The sequence below is a fragment of the Phaethon aethereus genome, assembly GCF_964289735.1.
Source record: "Phaethon aethereus genome assembly, chromosome: 15".
Lineage (NCBI taxonomy): Eukaryota > Metazoa > Chordata > Aves > Phaethontiformes > Phaethontidae > Phaethon > Phaethon aethereus.
Genome location: NC_138591.1, coordinates 9,953,533 through 9,974,047, shown reverse-complemented (window position 1 = coordinate 9,974,047; position 20,515 = coordinate 9,953,533). Strand labels below are relative to the sequence as shown.

The 20,515-nt window shown below is 42.9% G+C and overlaps 1 protein-coding gene across 1 annotated transcript in view; it reads left to right on the top strand.

Moving 5' to 3' along the window:
- XYLT1 (xylosyltransferase 1) overlaps positions 1–20,515 on the top strand; it is a 205,607-nt gene that overhangs the window by 171,709 nt on the left and 13,383 nt on the right. Inside the window, exons 7-10 of the mRNA XM_082006657.1 lie at positions 9,741–9,957; positions 12,069–12,245; positions 14,237–14,499; positions 17,974–18,169. Coding sequence (XP_081862783.1) covers positions 9,741–9,957; positions 12,069–12,245; positions 14,237–14,499; positions 17,974–18,169 — 853 coding nt within the window. The remainder of the gene's footprint in view (positions 1–9,740; positions 9,958–12,068; positions 12,246–14,236; positions 14,500–17,973; positions 18,170–20,515) is intronic.

Genomic DNA, 20,515 nt, shown 5'->3' with positions numbered 1-20,515 from the left:
AGGAGGTGGAAATTGAGGTACCAGTAAAGGTATCGGAAATCCTATTGTTATCTAAGAACATTGAGCTGCACACTTCATTTTCAGTGGTATAAATAGTAACATTTGTGTCCTTTCATCCAAGGTCCTGAGACATTTTATAAAATAATTATGGCAGGGAACATCCTTTTAGGTTGGACAGATATTGTTGGCCCTGTTTTACCCATAGGTTAATAGCCTGATTTGGCAGCTTCAAAATCTGTATAGAAGTGACTCATGCTTGCCCTCAATCACTTGGAAAGTTTGAATCCTTGTTTCGTTTTCTTTCTTCAGTTGTCTAGTATGCAGATCCTGAGATGTTAAGCTCAATAGAAACACCCAGTGAGATGCTATTGTGGTGGACGCCCCGAGGCGCTCTGCACAGTGTGTCCCTTTGCATTGCCTGTGAGTGCTGCAGCAGCTGTGGTCTGCTGGCCGTGGCTGTAGCATGTGCCATAGGTGCTCCAACAGCAGCATCACGTAGATGAGATGGCTTCAAGCTCAGCCGCTCGGGTCCAGCAGCGTTCCCAGGCTGGAGACTGCTCAGTTGTGTGGGTGTTGGGAAGTAGAGGAGGCAAGAGGACAAGAAATCTTCTAGAGAAGACATTTATTGGAGACAGATGGAAAAATGTCAGGTTTCATATCATTAAGTCTGTCTGTGGTGGATTCGTGCTTTATCTGTGCACACTATAATTTGCAGTTTTCTCCTTGTTTTGCTTATTTTAAATAAAAAGAAACAAAATCACTTGAATTGTGGCCTCCTTGTTCGTGAGGAAGCCATTACCTTTTTGTCTTTGTAAAAGCTGTTCCAGTGTTTCTTCAAAGATAGCCTAAGTGAAGAGCTGTGGAAAGAAACCCACAGGAAAGTCTTTGAAAGTCCTTCTCAAGCCTTGTGCTCACGAGGGACTGTATGGAACTGTTGTCAAAACAAAGCAATTCCTAGTAGAGTCATTACTGCAAAAAATAGACTCTGCAAGTTTCCTACAACTAAAAACAATTTTAGAGGTTTTTGTATTTTTGGGACACGTGACGAGTGTGCTCCCTGACCTGCAACATTAAAATATTGAGAAGCATTAAAGCTTTTTAAGACTTACTCTGGAAGAGAGATTTCCAGAAGATGGAAAGTAAGATTTTTTGAAACCAGTAGAAGTTAATGCTTAGGAAAAGGTGGACGAGAAGAAAGAATCATGAAGAGTTTCTTCTAAACATAATGCAAAGATGTTATATGACTAAAGCATTAAATGGATACACTGAGAAGATTACATATGAAAGAAGCAGAAACAAATTATGTAGACTATGAGGCACCTATTATAAAGCTTGAAAAATCTAATTACGTCCATGTAGAGATGGTATGGTGATCAGATAAAATGTGTGTATTCATCAGCTTTCAACAGCATGTCGTGTGGACTACCCTAAATGCCATAGACATTTGGTTTCCATAAAGATGCCATTGATTGAGAAGGGTCATCTTTAACATAATATTTCAAGGTAGACTTGTAATTTGAAAGAGCCAGTCAAAATACTGTACCATTTTTGCTACACTGTAAATTATCTAAGCCTTATATTGTCCAACATTTGTGGCAGCAGACGAGTTGTCTGCTCGAGATTTACTTGCCCACTGAGCATAAAACTGTTTAAGCATACACTGGAAACAACTGTGGTAACATGGACCGTCAGAAAATCCTTCCAGTAGACCTGCTTGGTCTCATGACGACTTGCAGCCCAGCTCCTAGAGACCCTCAGATATTGCAGGAACAAATGTCACTAACTGCATCTCTCACTGCTGGCTTAATTTTCATGGCTGTGTCACCTGTGTTTTCTGCTCTGAACTCAATCCCTGACCTCCCGAGGTCGGAGCCGGTGCTGTCCTCACCGAGGGGCAGCTAGTGATCCCACAGTGTGGGGTTGGCTGCCCCTCCGTTCACATGCCCACCGTGCTCTGCTGCGCCACGAGACCTGGTGCCTTTCTCAGTTGTAAGGCATATAGAGATATGAATGACAAACACTAATCATATTTTAAAAGTTAGATTTCCCTATGTTCCTTGTTAACGTCCAAGCGTTTAGCACAGTGGGCAAAGCTACTAGAAGCATTTCAGTTTGTGTGCTTACTTACAGGTTTGGCTTTTGCATGTGAAATAAGCCCAGTCTCGCTATAGCAAATCCAGTCCACAGAGAAATTATTTATGATACTGTTGATGTTTGTTTGTGCATTGGCATTAAAGCTTAGGGGATTGTTAGGATAGCTTTGTGTTTATATTATTTTCTTCAGAGTAAGGGAATTAAAGAAAGATAAGAAGAATTCTGCCTTTGACCTCATAACATTTGCATTCAGGATACCGCAGTTTAAACACACTGGAAAGCAGGTTACAATTTTTATTTCCCCCTCTCTTTTCTTCCATCATTTTTATCTATACTGAGAGTTTTTTCATAGCCTTTTGAAACAGCAGGAATTGCGCATTCTGCGCTTTCTGCACGCTGCCTGTCATACCGGGAGGAAATCTTCCTCACCTTGACAGACTAAGTAGGTGCTATTGCTTTTTGACACTGTTCTCCTTTTCAAGTTTCAGCTCCATTTTGGGAGTGGGGGGGTCAGCCCTGGAGGCTTTCATCACGACAAAAAGAAGTCTTGGGAAACATACTGCAAGATCATATCTTTAGAAAAACAGATGTTTATCTGGTACAGTATAGACATTGTGCTTAAATAGTTAAATATTTCAGATTTTTTAAATACTGTGTAACCCTTCATAGAATAGAGTTACCCATGGAAGTGGAGTGAAGTCAGGGTTGTGTCACAGTTAACTGGAAGTTTATCACATATTCAATGGAGGCCAGGTTCTCTGGCCTGCAGCAGGCAGGGAATGAAACTGCTCTGTGCAGGTTGGGTTTTATGAACTTGCTTATTACAAAGAATTATTCAGTGACTGGTTTATGGAGATATATTGTAGCCTAGAGATTGCTCACAAATTACTTGTTGCAACTGTTACACTCAAGATTGTCAAATTCCTGTTCTGTGCTTTCTACGTGGTCACCTAAATTGCAAGTTACTGTTTTATGCTTCCCAACTGATTGACTCTGGTAAGTGTTTGCAAACACTGCTGGCAAGAACCTCTCATATTTCTCATCCATAAAAATATTTACTTTACTTTTCCCACCAAAATTGGCTGACTTCCTCAGATTTTTGTCTAAAGAGAGTTAAAAGAAGAGCAGATCGAGTCAAAGCAATGTGCAGAGTTTGTCCACATACTTTAAGGAGAACATGGACACGGTTCTAATGGAGCTCCAAGCTCCGCAGATCCTTGGTTTGGCATTGACTTTTGACTTGTGATGAATTGTTTCACTGATGTATTGTTAAATTTTATTCATAGTTCATATTCTTGTATAGTGAGTAATGATGATGATGTCCTGGTAGGTGCACCTGCTTAGCAGTGAAATGTTGATAGTAGGTTTTCTAGGCAAGAGCCCAGAAACAGGAAACATTTAGGAAGAAACCTTTTCACCTTAAAAAATATATTCTTTCCAGACAAAAACCTTTTAGTGACAAAGTTGCTGATAAGTAACATTGAGCAACCTCATAGTCTCTGATGCTTAAGAAAGTTTTATTCATTCATTGACTTGAGAAAACAGAAAATAGTGAACTCTCTGTCTTACATACTGCATACATGTGAGTATTCAGAAGTGGGGGTCTCTTAGAGTTGCTGTGGTATGCAGTGTCACTTGGAAAAAGTATCCAAAAGGATGATACTTGATTGTGATATTTTTGCTGATATTAAGTAACTGTGCAACAATATTTATTAGTAGCTAAAACTTCTCATAGGAAGAGCTGTTAGAATCATAGACTCCTTTGGGTTGAAAGGGACCTTTAAAGGCCATCTAGTCCAACCCCCCTGCAATGAGCAGGGACATCTTCAACTCGATCAGCTCAGAGCCCCGTCCAACCTGACCTGGAATGTTCCCAGGGATGGCGCATCTACCGCCTCTCTGGGCAACCTGGACCAGTGTTTCACCACCCTCAATGTCAAAAATTTCTTCCTTAGATCTAGTCTAGATCTACCCTCTTTCAGTTTAAAACTATTACTCCTTGTCCTATCAAAACAGGCCCTGCGAAAAAGTTTGTCCCTATTTTTCCTATAAGATGTTCCCTTTAAGTACTGGCAGGCTGCAATAAGGTCTCCCCAGAGCCTTCTCTTCTCCAGGCTGAACAACCCCAACTCTCTCAGCCTGTCCTTATAGGAGAGGTGTTCCAGCCCTCTAAGCATTTTGGTGGCCCTCCTCTGGACGCTCTCCAACAGGTCCATGTCTTTCTTGTGCTGAGGGCTCCAGAGCTGGACGCAGCACTGCAGGTGGGGTCTCACCAGAGCAGAGCAGAGGGGCAGAATCACCTCCCTTGACCTGCTGGCCACACTGCTTTGGATGCAGCCCAGGACACGGTTGGCCTTCTGGGCTGTGAGCACCCATTGTTGACTCATGTCCAGCTTTTCATTCACCAGTACCCCCAAGTCCTTCTCAGCAGGGCTGCTCTGAGTCCCTTCATCCCTCAGCCTGTATTGATACCGAGGATTGCTCTGACCCCGGTGCACGACCCTGCACTTGGCCTTGTTGAACCTCATGAGGTTCACACAGGCCCATTCCTCAAGCTTGTCCAGGTCCTTCTGGGTGGTATCCTGTCCCTCAGGCCTGTCAACTTGCACCACTCAGCTTGGTGTCATCTGCAAATTTGCTGCGGGTGCACTTGATCCCATTGTCTATGTCACTGATGAAGATATTAAAATGGTACTGGTCCCAATATGGACCCCTGAGGGACACCAGTCATCACCGATCTCCATCTCAACATTGAGCCACTGACCACTACCCTCTAGGTGCAACCATCCAACCAATTTCTCATCTGCCCAAGTCCACCCATCAAATCTATATCTCTCTAATTTAGAGAGAAGGATACTGTTGGGGACTGTGTCACAGGCCTTACAAGTGTCCAGATAGATGACATCGGTAGCTCTCTACTTGTCCACTGATGTGATCATTCCGTCATAGAAGGCCACTAGGTTGGTCAGGCAGGACTTGACCTTGGTGAAGCCATGCTGGCTGTCTTGAATCACCTCCCTGTCCTCCATGTGTCTTAGCAGAACTTCTAGGAGGATCTGTTCCATGATCTTCCCAGGCACAGAGGTGAGGCTGACAGGTTGCTAGTTCCCAGCATCCTCCTTGCTACCTTGTTTAAAGATGGGTGCAATGTTTCCCTTTTTCCAGTCTCCATGGAGTTCTCCTGACTGCCATGACTTTTGAAATATCATGGAGAGTGGCTTGGCAACTACATCAGCCAATTCCCTCAGAACTCTGGGATGCATCTTGTCAGGTTCCATAGACTTGTGCATGTTCAGGTTCCTCAGGCGGTCACGAACCCGATCATCCCTTACAGCAGGAGGGACTTTACTCCCCAAGTCCCCGTCTTGCAGTCCATCCACTGGAGGGGTGTATGAAGAGAGACTTCCAGTGAAGACTGAGGCAAAGAAGTCGTTGAGTACCTCAGCCTTCTCCTCATCCGTTGTTGCCAGTTTGCCAGCCTTGCTCATCAAGGGGGCTACGCTTTCTTTGACCTTCCTTTTCTGGCTGACATACCTGTAGAAACCCTTCTTATTGTTCTTTGCATCCCTTGCCAAGTTCAGCTCCAGCTGCACCTTACCCATAAACTTTCAACCTGCTTGTGGCTATTCTTCAGAGACAGCTCTTCTCTCTCAATCCATTTGTTGATGTAGAGGGCGATGCCTCTGCCCCTCCTTCCTCTCCTGTCCCTTCTGAACAGCCTGTAGCCATCGATAGCTGCACTTTGTGTTTATATTCATGTTGTAGGAGCATGTGCTAAACATCTTACAAATGCTTTATGTGTTATACAATCCTACAGTCTCATCTGAAATGCATTTATAAATATTTAAATCCACTACAAAATAAGAGGAGTTCCCTAAGCTGGATTGCAGTCATGAGCTGTCTGGACAGTTAACTATCTATACTTGGTGTGACAGACCACTTGCTGCAGGCAGTAGGTTTTTTTAACAAAGTGTAAAAATAACCATCCGGAACCATGTAAACCCCGAGGCTGCATCCACATGCAGTCAGGGCGCAAACGGCACCTTTCACATGTGTAGTTGCCCAATTGTTGAGCTCAGCTGGTAAGACACATTCATGTTATGCTATGCTTGCCGCTTACTTGCAAGTGTAATCCAGGCTCCTCAAAATTGGAGGCCCTTTAGGAAGAGTTAAAATTGATAAAGGGTAAGCATAAAATGTCTTTGATGGAGTGTTCTATGGCTAAGGTTAAATGGCATGCTTTTTCTTAACCTTAGTCTTATTTTAGTTTTCTTTTCTCCTTGTTGACTCTCTTTTCTTATTACCATTATTTTCCTCCTGTTGTTTGTCTTAGATCAGGAGAGAGGTCAAGTGTCTTCATCTGATGGCAATCTCCATTGTATTTGGCTAATCATATCTTGGTGCAATTGTATGTCATTGTCCTTGCAAGTACCTTTCCAGTTGTCAGAGGTATGCCAGTCTTACCAGTTCAGGGTGCCAGGAAGCACCTGAATTTTTCCACATGGACTAAGATTAATGAAATGCTGTTACTAATCCATTTTTTCTACTTCAATTTGGGAGTTATCTGCTAGGTGTCCTGTAAAACCCAAGAGAGAAAGACTTGAGGGAAAAATCACCATTTTTTGCATTTCATTGCTCTGTGAAGCTTGGCATGCCTTCATAAAATGCACTGATTTTGTATTACATTCAGCATAACCAGCAACTAATGAAATACAGCATTAGACTAGAAACAAATCAGTAGGGTCATGTTTTTGCCCTCCATCTTCTTATCTCTCTTTTCAGAGATGGCTGCTGCAAGCATTGTTTGAGGGCTAGTCAAGAATCTTTATGAACTGTTTGTAGCGTTTGAAGGTTTTTGATTTCTTGAAAAGGCCTACGTGCCATACAAATAGTACCTTTCCCTCAGGCAATGTCCAATATGCTTAGAGTAAGTTCTTGCCTCCCTGAGTGCCAAAATCTCTATTGCTGGAGTAGCTAGGAGCATCAGTCATCCTAGAAGAGAGTCTGGAGGGAAAAAAGAAGCCTCATCCACCTTTTCCACTTTGGTTGCCGTTCAGCCCTCCGGGTGCCAGCAGTACAGCCTGGGCTTGCTAGGGCGACCCACTGCCTCCTCAGGCAGGATCATTTAGTTTCTAGCAGATCTAAATTACACTTGGTCCCCTTGGCTCCCAAGGAACATAAATGGGTAGTGAGCAACCGCCCAATGGAGAGCTGTCTTCAAAACCCCTTGTATAAATTATTACTTCATAGATAAAAGGAAATAATTTGCTATGCTAATGCGTTATTCTCTTTAGGCGTCATGACTGTGTGTAAAGCAGGCCCAGTAAGGGTGAGCCTTCTGAGAAATGCCTGCTTCCTATTCAGTTGGTACTGGTATTTAAAACCTGATATGATGTCTCTAGGAGGTTTTCAAGAAGAATTATCAAAAGGGTCATCTCTTTGCAAGTCTCCAAAGGCCTTGCTGCTCTTTAATTGGGCTACACTGCCTTGCTGGAGGATGAATGGTTGGAAGGTACATTTAGTTTTATTCTAATAACCTCGTTGTATAGGATTTTAGGACTGAGATTTGTTATGAAAACACTTGTGCTCCCAAGAATTGTCTTATTTCACTCTATATGCCAAAATTTGCTTGTCCAAGCCATTAGCTCAAAAAAGGAGCCTATCAACTATTTTGGAAAATGTAAAGCTGTGAGTCTAGATTTGCTAGGACCTTCTCAACTTGAGCGTGGCCATGCTCTTTTATTGCCAATTTCAGACAATAAAGGCTGAAGTTGTATAACTGAACTTTCTGTTATTAGTTAGCTGTAAGCCCTATCACATAATATAGGCTGAGAGAGTTTGTAAGTAGAGGGGGTCTTTGAAATGGTCAGGTGGTTTTTTTCATTTGGGGGTTTCTATTGCAGTCAAAAAACTTCTATTTGAAAACAAGAATAAAGGGTGATAAATCGGTAGATATAGCAATTGAAAGAAATTATTTCATGGAAAAGAACTTTACATTCCTGCTTAAATATATAACAAAAAGTCAATAAAATTCTGTTATTTTCTTAAAATAATTAACTCAAATGAGCATTTAGTTTTGAGGGAAATAAATAAATGACCAAACTCTCAGACACATTAATATTTGATTTGGAGATAACTGCATAAATATTGAATTTGAAGATTACATTCCAGAGCACTGCATTAAAATTGCAAGACTTTTCTATTATCCTTCATAATGGAACATGAAATTAGAAACTTGTTCATGGAAAGAAAAATTTCTCCATTCTCATCTACACATTTTCTGCACTGTTGTGTTAACAGAGGAGCTCTTCTTTTCATACTGTGAGACGAAACATAGCTATCAATAGGACATAGACCCTGAAGTCATTTTTGGTCCTTTTGAAAATTAATATGCACCGTTTCATAATTGTGTCCCCGTTCTTTGATTGGCATAGAACAAAACTTTAACCAGGCGGTTAGCCTACAGGGTTAACACTCACGTTTCCAGATGCAGGAGTCCAGAAGGCTTTGGTGGTGCTCCTTTTACTTCTGTTCTCCGTCCTTCAGTTGCATGTAGTTGAGGACCACTAAAATGTCTTCTGGACTTCCTAATCCTAAAACATTTCTAAGAACCCTGGTGTAGCTCTATGTTGTTCAGGAAGGAAACACAGGTCTTACGGTGTCGTCCTCACTGTAGATGCTGCAGCTCTCGTTAGACTGCAATTCTTGCATCCAGAGAGATCTGTGGTCTTGTGGATGTTAGTTACTATAATGATCTGGTTAGCTAGCATTTATTATTGCTCAGAACATGTGGTATGTATTCAACACAGCAACTCACCGTTATTAACAACGCTTAGCCCCCCTTGCAAAGGTGTGTGCTAATTCATGGCTGCTCTGATTCCCTGCCTGGGAAGTAATTCTGAAAATGGAATAACAAATAGAAACCTGGATCAGACAGTCTCAAACCGTGTAGGCATCCAGTCCAAAGTGTTTTCAAACACAGACTGATTTTCCAACTCTTTTTTTATATTGGTCTCAAATAATTCATTTCCATAACTTTACAGTTCTGCAAGTTGCTCCTCTTATTCATGGTTCAGCAATAACAAAACGTTGCTCCCCATAGACTTGAAAATGGAGCAAACATACTCATTTTACAGCAAAGAGCAATGCAATTGTATCTATTCCTAATTAACTATGCCCCAATAGAAAAATTCGTGGAATAATAACATTGGAGAAAATCGGTCATTTTACCTTTATGTACGGTTTGCTGTTTTTCAAAACCTGCGCATTTGTTGAGAGACAGAAGCCTCTCACACAGACTGTGTTTAGTTCCTGTTCATGTTCTTCTGCAGTTGTTTGTTAAGAGTCAATGAACATTATGAATTTTCACACAATACAGCTTTGTAACTTGCACAGTTCTGTCTTAGGACAGCAGAAGGTGTAAATGATCTTTAAAAGCAATCCGTTGATCTTTGTCCCTATAACTGAACATAGAACTGATTAATCATTTATTAAACCTTTCTACATTATTTATGAGTAGAACAGAAATATAAACAAGTGACCTTTTTATGCTTTTTTGTTTGAGAAAGTAGCTTCTTTATTTTTAGAGCTAGTGATGATAACAAAATACAAATTAACTTTTAATTACTGCTTTTGTATTCCCTCAGATTTATCAGAAAACAAGGGCTGGATCGGCTTTTCCTGGAATGCGATACTCACATGTGGCGCCTCGGGGACCGGAGGATCCCAGAAGGAATCGCAGTTGATGGAGGGTCGGACTGGTTTCTCCTGAACAGGAAGTTTGTGGAGTATGTCACTTTTTCTAATGATGATCTGGTAACAAAGATGAAGAGGTTTTACTCTTACACGTTGCTTCCTGCTGAGGTATGTGAATTCAAAGCAATTCCTCTCTGTGTTCAAAACTGCAACATTTGCACTTGTCCCAAAGATCACTGAAGTCTGAGGGACTTTCACCTGATTTCGGTGGGCTTTAGATCATCATACAGTGGGTAATGAGAATTTTACTCCCATAACAAGTAAGTCCTTTAGTGTTAGAACAGCATTTGCAGTTTAGTTGCTTTCTTTGTTTGTGGGACTTTTTTGCAAGGAGTGGCTTTGTTTTATACTTTTAAGCCTATTAATCTATTACTAAACAACCAAAAATCCAGCTGCCTTTTGCCTGCAAATTGTTTCTCCACAAAGCCTTTGAAGTCTATTAGAGATGGCGAATTGTCTTCATAAGTAGCTTTCCTTGCTATTATCTAGCCCTTTTCTTTAAAAATAAAAAATCTACAAACAAAGGTTTATTGTTCCATTCAAAACTCAGCTAGAAGGCATAGTCACAAATCATTTAGATCACTCAGGAATCGCTCTGGCTACAAGTGATGCAGAAGGGGAGTGCACACCAGGATGGGGTTTCGTCTAGCATGCAGCAGTGTGTCAGGGAGATGTGCGTTATCTACAAATAGAGCACAGAGCCTGGCGGGTTGTCAGGCTGTGCTACGCCTGCCTCAGCAGGTACATTGCTCCCCGGCTTGTCCGGCTCTGCTCCCAGGGTATGTAGCATGCAGGCAGCCCAAGGAAGACCTAATGACTGTCTTATAAACGAGAACTTCCTTCCTCGCTAGTAGCCCCTGAACATTTTGAGGGGTCGATGAGACTGATCTTGCAAATCTAGGCTTATTAGCTTGCAGTGGAGCGCAGCGATTGTCATCTTTTGATAAGGGTTTATTATTCCACACACATGTTGAATAATCTTGCTTCAGTCCCATTTCTGTTAAAAATCACCTTTTCTCTCAGCTCTGATAACCTTTTCATCCATTATCTAGGAGAAATTTCTGTATTAGTTATAAAAGGACACAGGGCAATGGGTAATTGGGTAGGGTTTTTTTTTTTCCTCTCGCTTGAATGAGAATGGATGCCTTTATGGGTTTAACCAAACAGTTCAAGCATAAAATCCATATTCACTGGGCTGTCATTTAACATTAAAAAGGGTAGGGGGATTATTTGGGGGCTAGCCATTCTAATGCTGTGCTAGTTATTTATAGGTCTTACTATTGCTGATTTTAAAGAGAAGTTGCTGCTCCAAAAATCATCTCTTAGAGGGCTAAATTTGATTATACTCCACAGCTTCTTTCTACAAGGTTTTCTTTGCAAGTTACACAGCTGGTTTCTCAAAATCACCCTGCCTTCACTGACCTGTTGACCTGCTATATCAGTCCCCACTACACATGATTTATGTAATAGCTGATATTATGATGATATAATTAGGATAGCCCAATAGGAATTCCTTGCTGCCTTGAGTCGGCAAATAAAGACTTATGATTTCAGATGTAATTGCAGGAGGCAGAATGTCCTTCTGGTGCCTGGGATGAACTGTATATTTCAGAACAAGGCCATTCAACTAGCAATTCATTTCAGAGTGCCGGGGATAGAGACACCCACAGAAGAGCTGTCTGAGACTGTAGTTTTTTCATAGTAACCAGGGTGATGGTGAAGGTTTGAGAATTGTCTTAGGAAACAACTTGAGATATGTTAACACATTGCACAGGAAAATAGTCCTAAATCTGTTAGACCAGAGAGTAACTTACAGAAGAGAAATAATCGGAATTCCCTAGAATTGATCATACAGCTAAAATAATAATAAAATAATTGCTGCCACTGGTGCCTTTCCTGGAGTCCTTTGGACTCCCAATGCCCAAAGCTGGTCATTGCAGAAGTGCAATTATTCTGTGCCAGGTTATTGTAGCAAGGCCTCAGCTGTATGTTATTACAGTTTGGCTGGGTGTGTAGTGTGTTGTGATTTTTTTCATGCCCTATGGAATGCATACATGTAGAGTGCTTTTCATATATGGCAGAACAATACAGCTTGTTAATTCTGTCATTTTGAAAGAAAACAGGTCACCTGCATTAGGTTCAGGTCCATGGGCTGAAGTGAAGGAGAAAATGGAAGTCTGAGGAGCTGAATGTACTGATCTGCTCTGTCTTTCTTGCAGTCTTTCTTTCACACTGTTCTGGAAAATAGCCCATACTGTGACTCCATGGTGGACAACAACTTGCGCATCACAAACTGGAACCGTAAACTTGGTTGCAAGTGTCAGTACAAGCACATTGTTGACTGGTGTGGCTGTTCGCCTAATGACTTCAAACCAGCAGACTTCCACCGATTCCAGGTAACTGAAGCGGTCTCTTCTCTGATACCTGCAAAGAAGTTCTTCCCCCTCTGCTGGGATGTGGAGAGCTGTCTGGCTGCATGGCTGCAGCAAGGAGTGTGAAGGGAACATTTTACCCCATCAAGAAAGGTGGAGAAAGAGGTGTGAGGAAGCTCTGCTCTTAATTTCAGGAGAAAAAAAGATTGGTTCTCCTGTGTTTTGGCCCTTGAGACTTAACTACTGCGTGGTAAGGTCACAAAGCAGCTCTTTGGACTACTTGGCACTGGTAGATATGCTGTGCTAGAAAGGAGGGAATCTTGACACATCTCTCGCTGTACCAATATTATTTGGTAACTCTTGTGAATTTATTGCAAAGGGTTTTTTCCAAAGTTCCAGCTCAGGTGCTTTCATGATTTCATGAGGCTCTTGGCTTTCATTGTTAAGCAGTGGTTTTCATCTTTGAAAAAAGCTTGAAAGTTGACTAGAGTGACTGCTAGAGGCTTACATAGCACAAGGCAAATTGGTTTTTGTGATTATATTCATCAACATTATTATATCTAAGCTTATCTTGTGGTTTTTGGGGCCAGAGTCATGAGGTTTCAATCACCCAGGCTTGGCAGGACTGCCTTAAAAAGTTTAACTGGTTCCTTTGTGATAGTTTCCTCAAGGCAGACATGTGAGCAAATCCTTGTGCTCAAGGGTGCATTTGGTCTCAGACTGTATCTGGCCTGTGTATCTTCTATTAAGAATGAACAAGTGCTTGTTTCAAGGTCACCAGATTTGCAATTCCATCCCTGCAGCTCCTCAGGATTCTCTGCATAAAGCATGTTTGTTCAGGCTTTGTGTGGGAGGGGGAATGTGTTACCCTACAGCACAAAAATGATGACTGGTCCAAAACAGAGATCTTTTCTTTATTGTAATGTGCTGCTAACCAGGCGCAGTTGAAGTCAGTGACACAGGCACTCACAAAAAGAGCAAATGAGACATTATCTAAGAGAGGCTTTGCTGCCCCAAACACCAATCCCAGGAAAGACTCCAGCACAGAATGAATGTCAAGTCTTAAAAAAACTCCTGCCAGTCTGCAGAGACTGACCTGCTCCAGGCTGGGAAAACAACTCACAATGACATTTCAGAAAACAATCAGGTAAACTGAGCTGCAAGGGAAAATTCAAAATTAGAATAGATGTAAAGGCAACTTCTGACACTTGCCTAATGAGAAAGCCCCTCAGATGAACACATGGCACCAGAAGGCTTGCTCGTGGTTCCCACGAAGGCACAAAGCAAGCTGCAGAGGAGGAGATCAGAGAGCCCACAGCATGTGCCGTCTCAGTAAAACTGAGCATCCTCAAGGGAATTTTTCAACCATCTGGGGCACTTTTGAACTCCTCGGCACCTCAGAGCCCATGCTCAAATAGGCAAAACAAAGGCTTTTTAAAAGCTAATGGTAGTTGAGTAGCATATAAACTGGTACTATACCCAAGATTGTGCCAAATGCAGAGCAAAAAATCTGTACGGGACCTATCAAAAGCTGAGAAACCTCAGCCACAGATGGCACCTCTCCCAGAGTCCTCTTACCATCTGGTAGGAGCAAATTCATACATGCAAAATGCTGCACTGCCTCTTCTGAGCCCCTGTGCCACAGGACGCTTTGCTCCCTGCCTGACCACGAATAACGTGCCAGTGCTGTGCTGTCTCCAGGATAATGCGGTGGTTTAGGGAGCATTCCCCACCCTCTGGCACTTGGAGAGCGTTCCAGAGCACAGCAGTGGGGGGTGGCTGTTGGTACGAGGGTGTTGGCACACCTACATTTTCATTGAGTAATTATGTAGGTTTTTATCTGCATTTTAATGACGCTTTTAAGGACAAATGGTCACAAATGTGACCTTCTAAGTCAGCTTCGCTCGTGGGAAGAACCAGTTCATGTCCTCAACTCCAACCCATTGCTTAGGACAAAGTGTCATGGCTGAAGGTGGGAACTCACTCCAGTGTCTTTTCCTTTCGTATCACCACAGCAGACTGCCAGGCCAACTTTCTTTGCCCGCAAATTTGAAGCTGTAGTGAATCAAGAGATAATTGGCCAGTTGGACTACTACTTGTACGGCAACTACCCGTCTGGCACACCGGGCCTCCGCTCGTACTGGGAGAACGTCTATGATGAGCCTGATGGTGTGCACACCCTCAGCGATGTCGCCCTCACCATGTACCATGCGTTCTCCCGCTTGGGCCTGCGGAGAGCCGAGACTTCGTTCCACGCTGCTGGAGACAACAGCTGCCGGTTAGTTTGAGCCTGTCTTTCTTTTTCTGGGTGTGTCAGGGAACACAGACTGGACTGCTGGGCGCTGGCAGAGGTTCATCTACTTGGCTGTGCTGGCTGGAGCATATTGTCACAAACAGGGCCAGGCAGCTGCAAGTGTACATTGCTTATTTCCAGGAGTATTTATGCCCATAATAAAGCATTGGTTATTCAGGGTTGAGATTATGTGACCTGTTTGCTGCACTTTTAAGGAGCTCCTCTTCAGCCTGATGAAGACGGACAGGGTCCAGTTGGGCAGTGCTACCCCCACTGCTGCGTTTTCTTGATTAATTTCAGCAAGTGTATTATACCCGCAGCTCCGAAGCCCTCCATGTGATTGCAGCAGAGGTCATGTTCACCTCTATTACGCTTACCAAAAGCAGAGGACAGGATTTCAGAATTAATCTGAACACAGGCAGGTTAATGGTCCTTGGCTGTTTGTTCCCCTGGGTGCGTACATGGACTACAGAGAACTACTTGCTTGAGCTCAGTTTGCCTGCTTGGTACAGCTGTTTGTGCCAAAAGTGTTGCAACTGGTGGGATCCATTAGCATCAAATAAAAAAAAGGTATGTATGTATAAAAATATATATATATAAATCAAATAAAAGTCCTTATTCTTTAAAGGGGAAACCCCCCTATATTCTTGATTTCCTTTTTCACCTATAAGCCTAGCAAAGAAGAATTTGGTCTAAAAGGGATTTGAAGGAAGAATTCCTGGAGTTAGACTTGCACAGAAAGGGCTCTCTTCACGGTAGATGTTTGCTGCCTGTAAACACGTGAAACTTTACATTCAGAGCAGAGAGGATTCATCTTTTAAAGTCTTACTTTACAGTCTCTTAATTCCTTCTTCAGAATGTATTTTTCGGACCCTGCCTTTTTTATCCTAATAGAAAACACATACAGCCTAAGTCAGCAAATACTGAAGACCCTCCTTGTGCTTTGACAGATGGAGTTTGCCCCTCTTGTGTTCTCAAGAGGGAACCGAATGCGCCTTGACCTTCCTACTTAGTCATGGAAGTGCTGAGCAACATCCCATTTAGAAAGGTGTGGCAATAAGTGATCCAGATTCCTATTATAGCTTTGCCAGTAAAGGTTACCAGTGCAAAGCAATAAAAGATCAAATACATAGAAATAATCATTAGTAGCATGCCTTCCTTATATAAAATCAAGGCAGACCTGAAGAAGTCCTGGGTCATCTGTTGTGCAGAGTGAAGCCAGCAGAGAGGAGGGGAGCTATGTATAACCAGTACTGAAATAATTTGACAATTACTTTTGTGCTTGTTCCTTTTGCCAGTGTTCTGATGATGATTTATATCAATAATCAGTTTCATTTCTGGGGAGCTTTTCACTGCACAGGAACTCAAGGTGCTTTTCAAGCTTGCTCAGATTATAGATAGGGAAGCCATGTCATCCACCGCTGATTGCAGCTGTCTCCGGCATAAAGCATGGCTCCTTTACAGTAGGCTGGAGCCTCACGAAACAGTGCAGGGAGGAATTGCAAGCAGTGATGTGGAGTGGAGGCTTCATTTTCATACCTGCCTGAGCCCCCTCAAAACACTGTGAGTCAGCATCCAATTTAAATCACAGAAAGGTGGATAATCCTCAGGTTTATGATTCACATCTCTTCTCTCTTGATACTGTGTTGTCTTTCTAGGTGTATGCGTGTACACACTTCCGCTTTCCCTCTCGCGATCTTGCATGTCTCTAATGCGGTAATGGCAGGGATCTACTTGGGCCGAGCACCTCGACAGCATTCCCTCTGCTGTTAGGGCTAACAGCAGCAGGGGGTTAGCTGTTACTGCAGTCACCACCCCAGCTCGTTTCGCACTGCTGCAGGCACTGCGAGGAGAGCCTCCACCGCTTTGGATCGCATTTGGAGTCAATCCCATGCTGCCACCCGCAGCAGCCCGGGAGACTTCTGTAGGACAAGCTGCCGTGCACACTTCTCTAACAAGGGCTAGCTCTCAGCCTCAGAAAGCTGTGCCCCTGCAGACTGTGCTGCTACCAAATTAGATTGCGTACCAGCATCTTCAGTGGAAGCAACATTAATGTGTGATTGAGATTTAATTTATTTCTCTCCATCTCTAGGCATTTTTACTCACTGCTGCCAAGAGACAATTTACTCAGACTATTTCAAGGATATTGTAAATATTTGCTGCTGCACACATATAAAGCAGGAGGCCTCAGTACTCAGAACAGAAGTCAGCTTGTTGCTGATATTGGCTGTTTAGTTTTGCTGTGGTTTTGCTCAGTCCATCAGTGCTGGCCCTGTTTGTGCCCCATCTTGTTATGTTTATTTCTCGAGCTCTAGAGACTTCCTTCTGGGTGTTGGTGGTTTCATGTAAGGGAAAGTCCTTCTCGGTCAGCTCCTCTTAGTGCTTATGTCTTGAGATGTAGTAACTAGCATGAGGAGTCGGACTTCGCTGACTTGACTGGGAAGGTGTGATACTGGTTGGTTTTAAATGTGTTGCAAACACATCTGTTTCACAGTTAATGTCAGCGCTGTGAAGTAGCAAAATACTTGATTTCAGAGCTATGAATAACATGTTTTTAATTATTTATGCATCCATACGTACAAAAACATCATTACAGATGTTTCTGAGACTATAGCAGTCAACTGAACATAAATTTTAATTATTTGAAACCATGACTACAATGTCTTTAAATCTGAACTGTAACTGAAGGCTTCCAAATCTCCCAATGAAAGGTTTTTCCTGTTTGTTTGACCTTTTTTCAGTTTATTTTTAATGATGAGTAAAAAATCCATGGCAAAAACAGCCTCAGGTCTTTAAGGAATGTGACGTTTATTTCCTAAAATAAAGGAGACCTAAAATGGGGACCGGATCTTGGTGTCCTTCGCTGCAGTGCCACCCGCCAGCGCACTGCCCTTGGAGGGCTGGAGACGAGATTTACGCGCGGGGAACGGAGCGGGGCATCAGCCCGCCCTGCCCGGCCCCGCAGCACCCTCTGCTGTCCCCCGCAGGCGAGGGAGGCTCTGCCGGTGCCCGGCGTCTGTAGGGACTAACCCCGCTGCCGGCAAAAAAAAGACCACCTGACGGGGAGCAGTAGACGCATTTCTTGAACATCGCTTGTCCCAGCAAGCGGTGCTGCGGCCCAACAACGTGTATCTCTGGCTGGCACTTTGTACCCAGAAGAGGTAGTGAGGGAGGGGAGTTCTCTGGCACGCAGAGGTATCTCGTAAAGAGCTTAGAGCTGTGAATGTGTTCTAAATGAGCATACATTCTCAGTAACATTTTTTATGTTTCAGGGTAATCGGAACAGCCTAAGAATATTTGATAATGAGTCATGAACACATTTGAAATCTCTTAATGTACAACGGTGAATTTTCTAGTTGAAATTAATGCTTCTTAAGCCATTAGCGGCAAGTAAATGGAGATTTCATGTCTCTCTTCTGTGTAACTGATGAGTGTATGTGTGCGCGCGCTGTTTTACAGATACTACCCCATGGGCCACCCAGTTTCTGTCCACCTTTACTTCCTTGCTGACCGTTTCCAAGGCTTCCTAATCAGACACCATGCAACCAATCTGGCTGTCAGTAAACTAGAAACTTTGGAAACGTGGGTGATGCCAAAGAAAGTCTTCAAGATTGCAAGTCCACCAAGCGATTTCGGAAGGTTACAGTTCTCAGAGGTAAGTATTCATAGCCACCCATGCCAAATATCACGTGCCGCTGGAGAGATTGCATACTAATTCAGTGACCTTTGGAACTGTATTTCCATGTAATTTTTAGGTGAGAGTGGCTCTCTAGCATAATGCACATCCTCCTCATTGAAGGAGACACTGTTGCCAGTTTAGATCTGTGGTCACTCCTCTCTTCTTACGTTATTCTGAGTGTCCTCGCTCCCTCTTGTTTTAAGAACAAACTGAGGGCGTGTACTGTTGTAAAAGGGGCTCAGTAATTTAAAAGTTTCGTGATTTTGATTTTTTGTGAGTGCTATGAGATACACGTGGAAAAAATGCCATGTTTCTGCAGCTCAGTTCCTCTCAAGAGTATGCTGAAGAAGCCCTCATAAAATTAGTGATAGTCAGGCACTGATGTAACATGTGAGCAGAATATTGATGTTGTAACACGAAAGAGAAGATTATCACAGCAGTGACTGAGATTTCCCACAAATCCTGTTATTTCTTCTAGGAATTTGTCTCAGGATCTGACACAGAGTGTAAAAAATGTACTCTAAAATATATCTGGAAAGTTGACCACTAATAGAACCCGACATCTGTGTTCTGTTTTAAAGATACAACTGTCTGAGCAGTTAATTTCATGATTTTTCTTGTTAAGCCACAAATTTCAATTAATGTATAAAATTGATTGAACAAATGTGTTCTAGTCATTATGGCCAAGCCCATAAATTACCATCATCTTGGGCAATTAAGATATGCCTAGGTAGGATTCAGTGTTTTGGTGTGCATGGCAACTCCACGACACTAATGTGCTATTAAAGAGATGGATGGAAAGTATGTTTCATTTATCAATGTGTCTGATGGTAGGCTTGCCATTTCATGCAGTGATAAATGATCATACAAGCTTTAATTCTTGTGATTTGTAGGAGTACTTCTGCTGTTTATTTGGTACTTTGAATCTCACTTTTGGCCTGATGCCTGCTCTGGGTCCTTCTGAAAGCAACTGGGCTGGCAGCAGGAAGAGTTTTTTCTAATTGTATGATGACAAGTATGTTGATCTTAGTGTTCTAGAACTCAAAAATTGTTAGAAAGAATACATCTGACTTCATCTTATTTGTAGAGAAGAAAGAAACTTGGGACCAGAAGTTACTCACTGGCCACTTGGCAGGTTCCCCTTGGCCCCCGTGCATTGGAATCAAATCTTTCTTCCCTAAAACCAGCCCTGCAGCAACCATGAGCCTGATGGACAGATGTCCCGGAGCAGCAGTACCCAGTGCCAGCCTCCCCTCATGGGGAAGCGGCGGCATGTCAGTAGCCTTGTCGCCACACTGTGCCCACAGCTCTGTGGAGTCTGTCGCCCTGCAGGGAGGATCCCCAAATCCCATGGGACTAATGAGCCGCTCCTCACGGCTTCATAGACCACGGCTGGTCTGTAAGCAGCCCTGTAGGAACTGCTGCTGCAGTGAAGCCGTGTAAGTGCAAAGCATGGGAAGGATTTAATCACTGGTGAGCTTTTTTTCAGGCTAAGGAAACAGTTTCTTCTAGTTGAAACGTGCAGAAAGAGTTTTGGTAGCTGCTTACTTGTTTTCATTATTTTTTCTCATCTAAATGCTTTAAAGGTCCTCTCCTTTCATAGATGATTCATATTTTAAAAGACCAGGAGGTACAAAGTAAATAATCTTAATTATTTATTTTACTTTCTGCCTTCCCTTGGCCTGCAGGCATCCCTGCCTCTGAGCCAAATTATTCTCTCAGTTACCCTGGTATAAATCCAGCATTAACCTCTTCAGCTTCAGTGTGGCTGGAAAGCTTATGAACTGCTACTGCTTATTAAAATGGCACTTCTTTGTCAAAGTCCAGCAAGTATAAAACAAACTTAGCAGTTCAGCTAAGATGAGGACATCGATGTTCACAGGTTAAGCACCAGAAAAGAAACTTAAGATTTGTGCTTATTGGGACATATAACTGCTGTTTTTTCAACAGCTTTCACCCCATGATCTGGCAGAAATTTAAAACTAAATTGGGGCCTTTTTAGCTTTCTTCCCTCTCCCAGCTCACACCAGCGGGACCGACAGGAACAGCACAAATATGCCACGTTGAATGTGCTCCCGGGTGTATTTGTGACCCTGACACACAACTCAAATTGCAGCGGAGACAGTAGGATCTTTCCAGTCAGCCCTTCCTGCCCACTGCTCCTTTGCTTTGCTTTGCTTCTCAGACTTTGCTTCCCAAATAGCAGACTTCACCATACACCATGTAAAGACAAGTAGAAGAAAAATCAGCCGACCAGGCTGCCTAAGGGCCAGTGGGGTTAATGATAGTGTTTCAATGGCACACGGCTCCTGCACTCAGTCT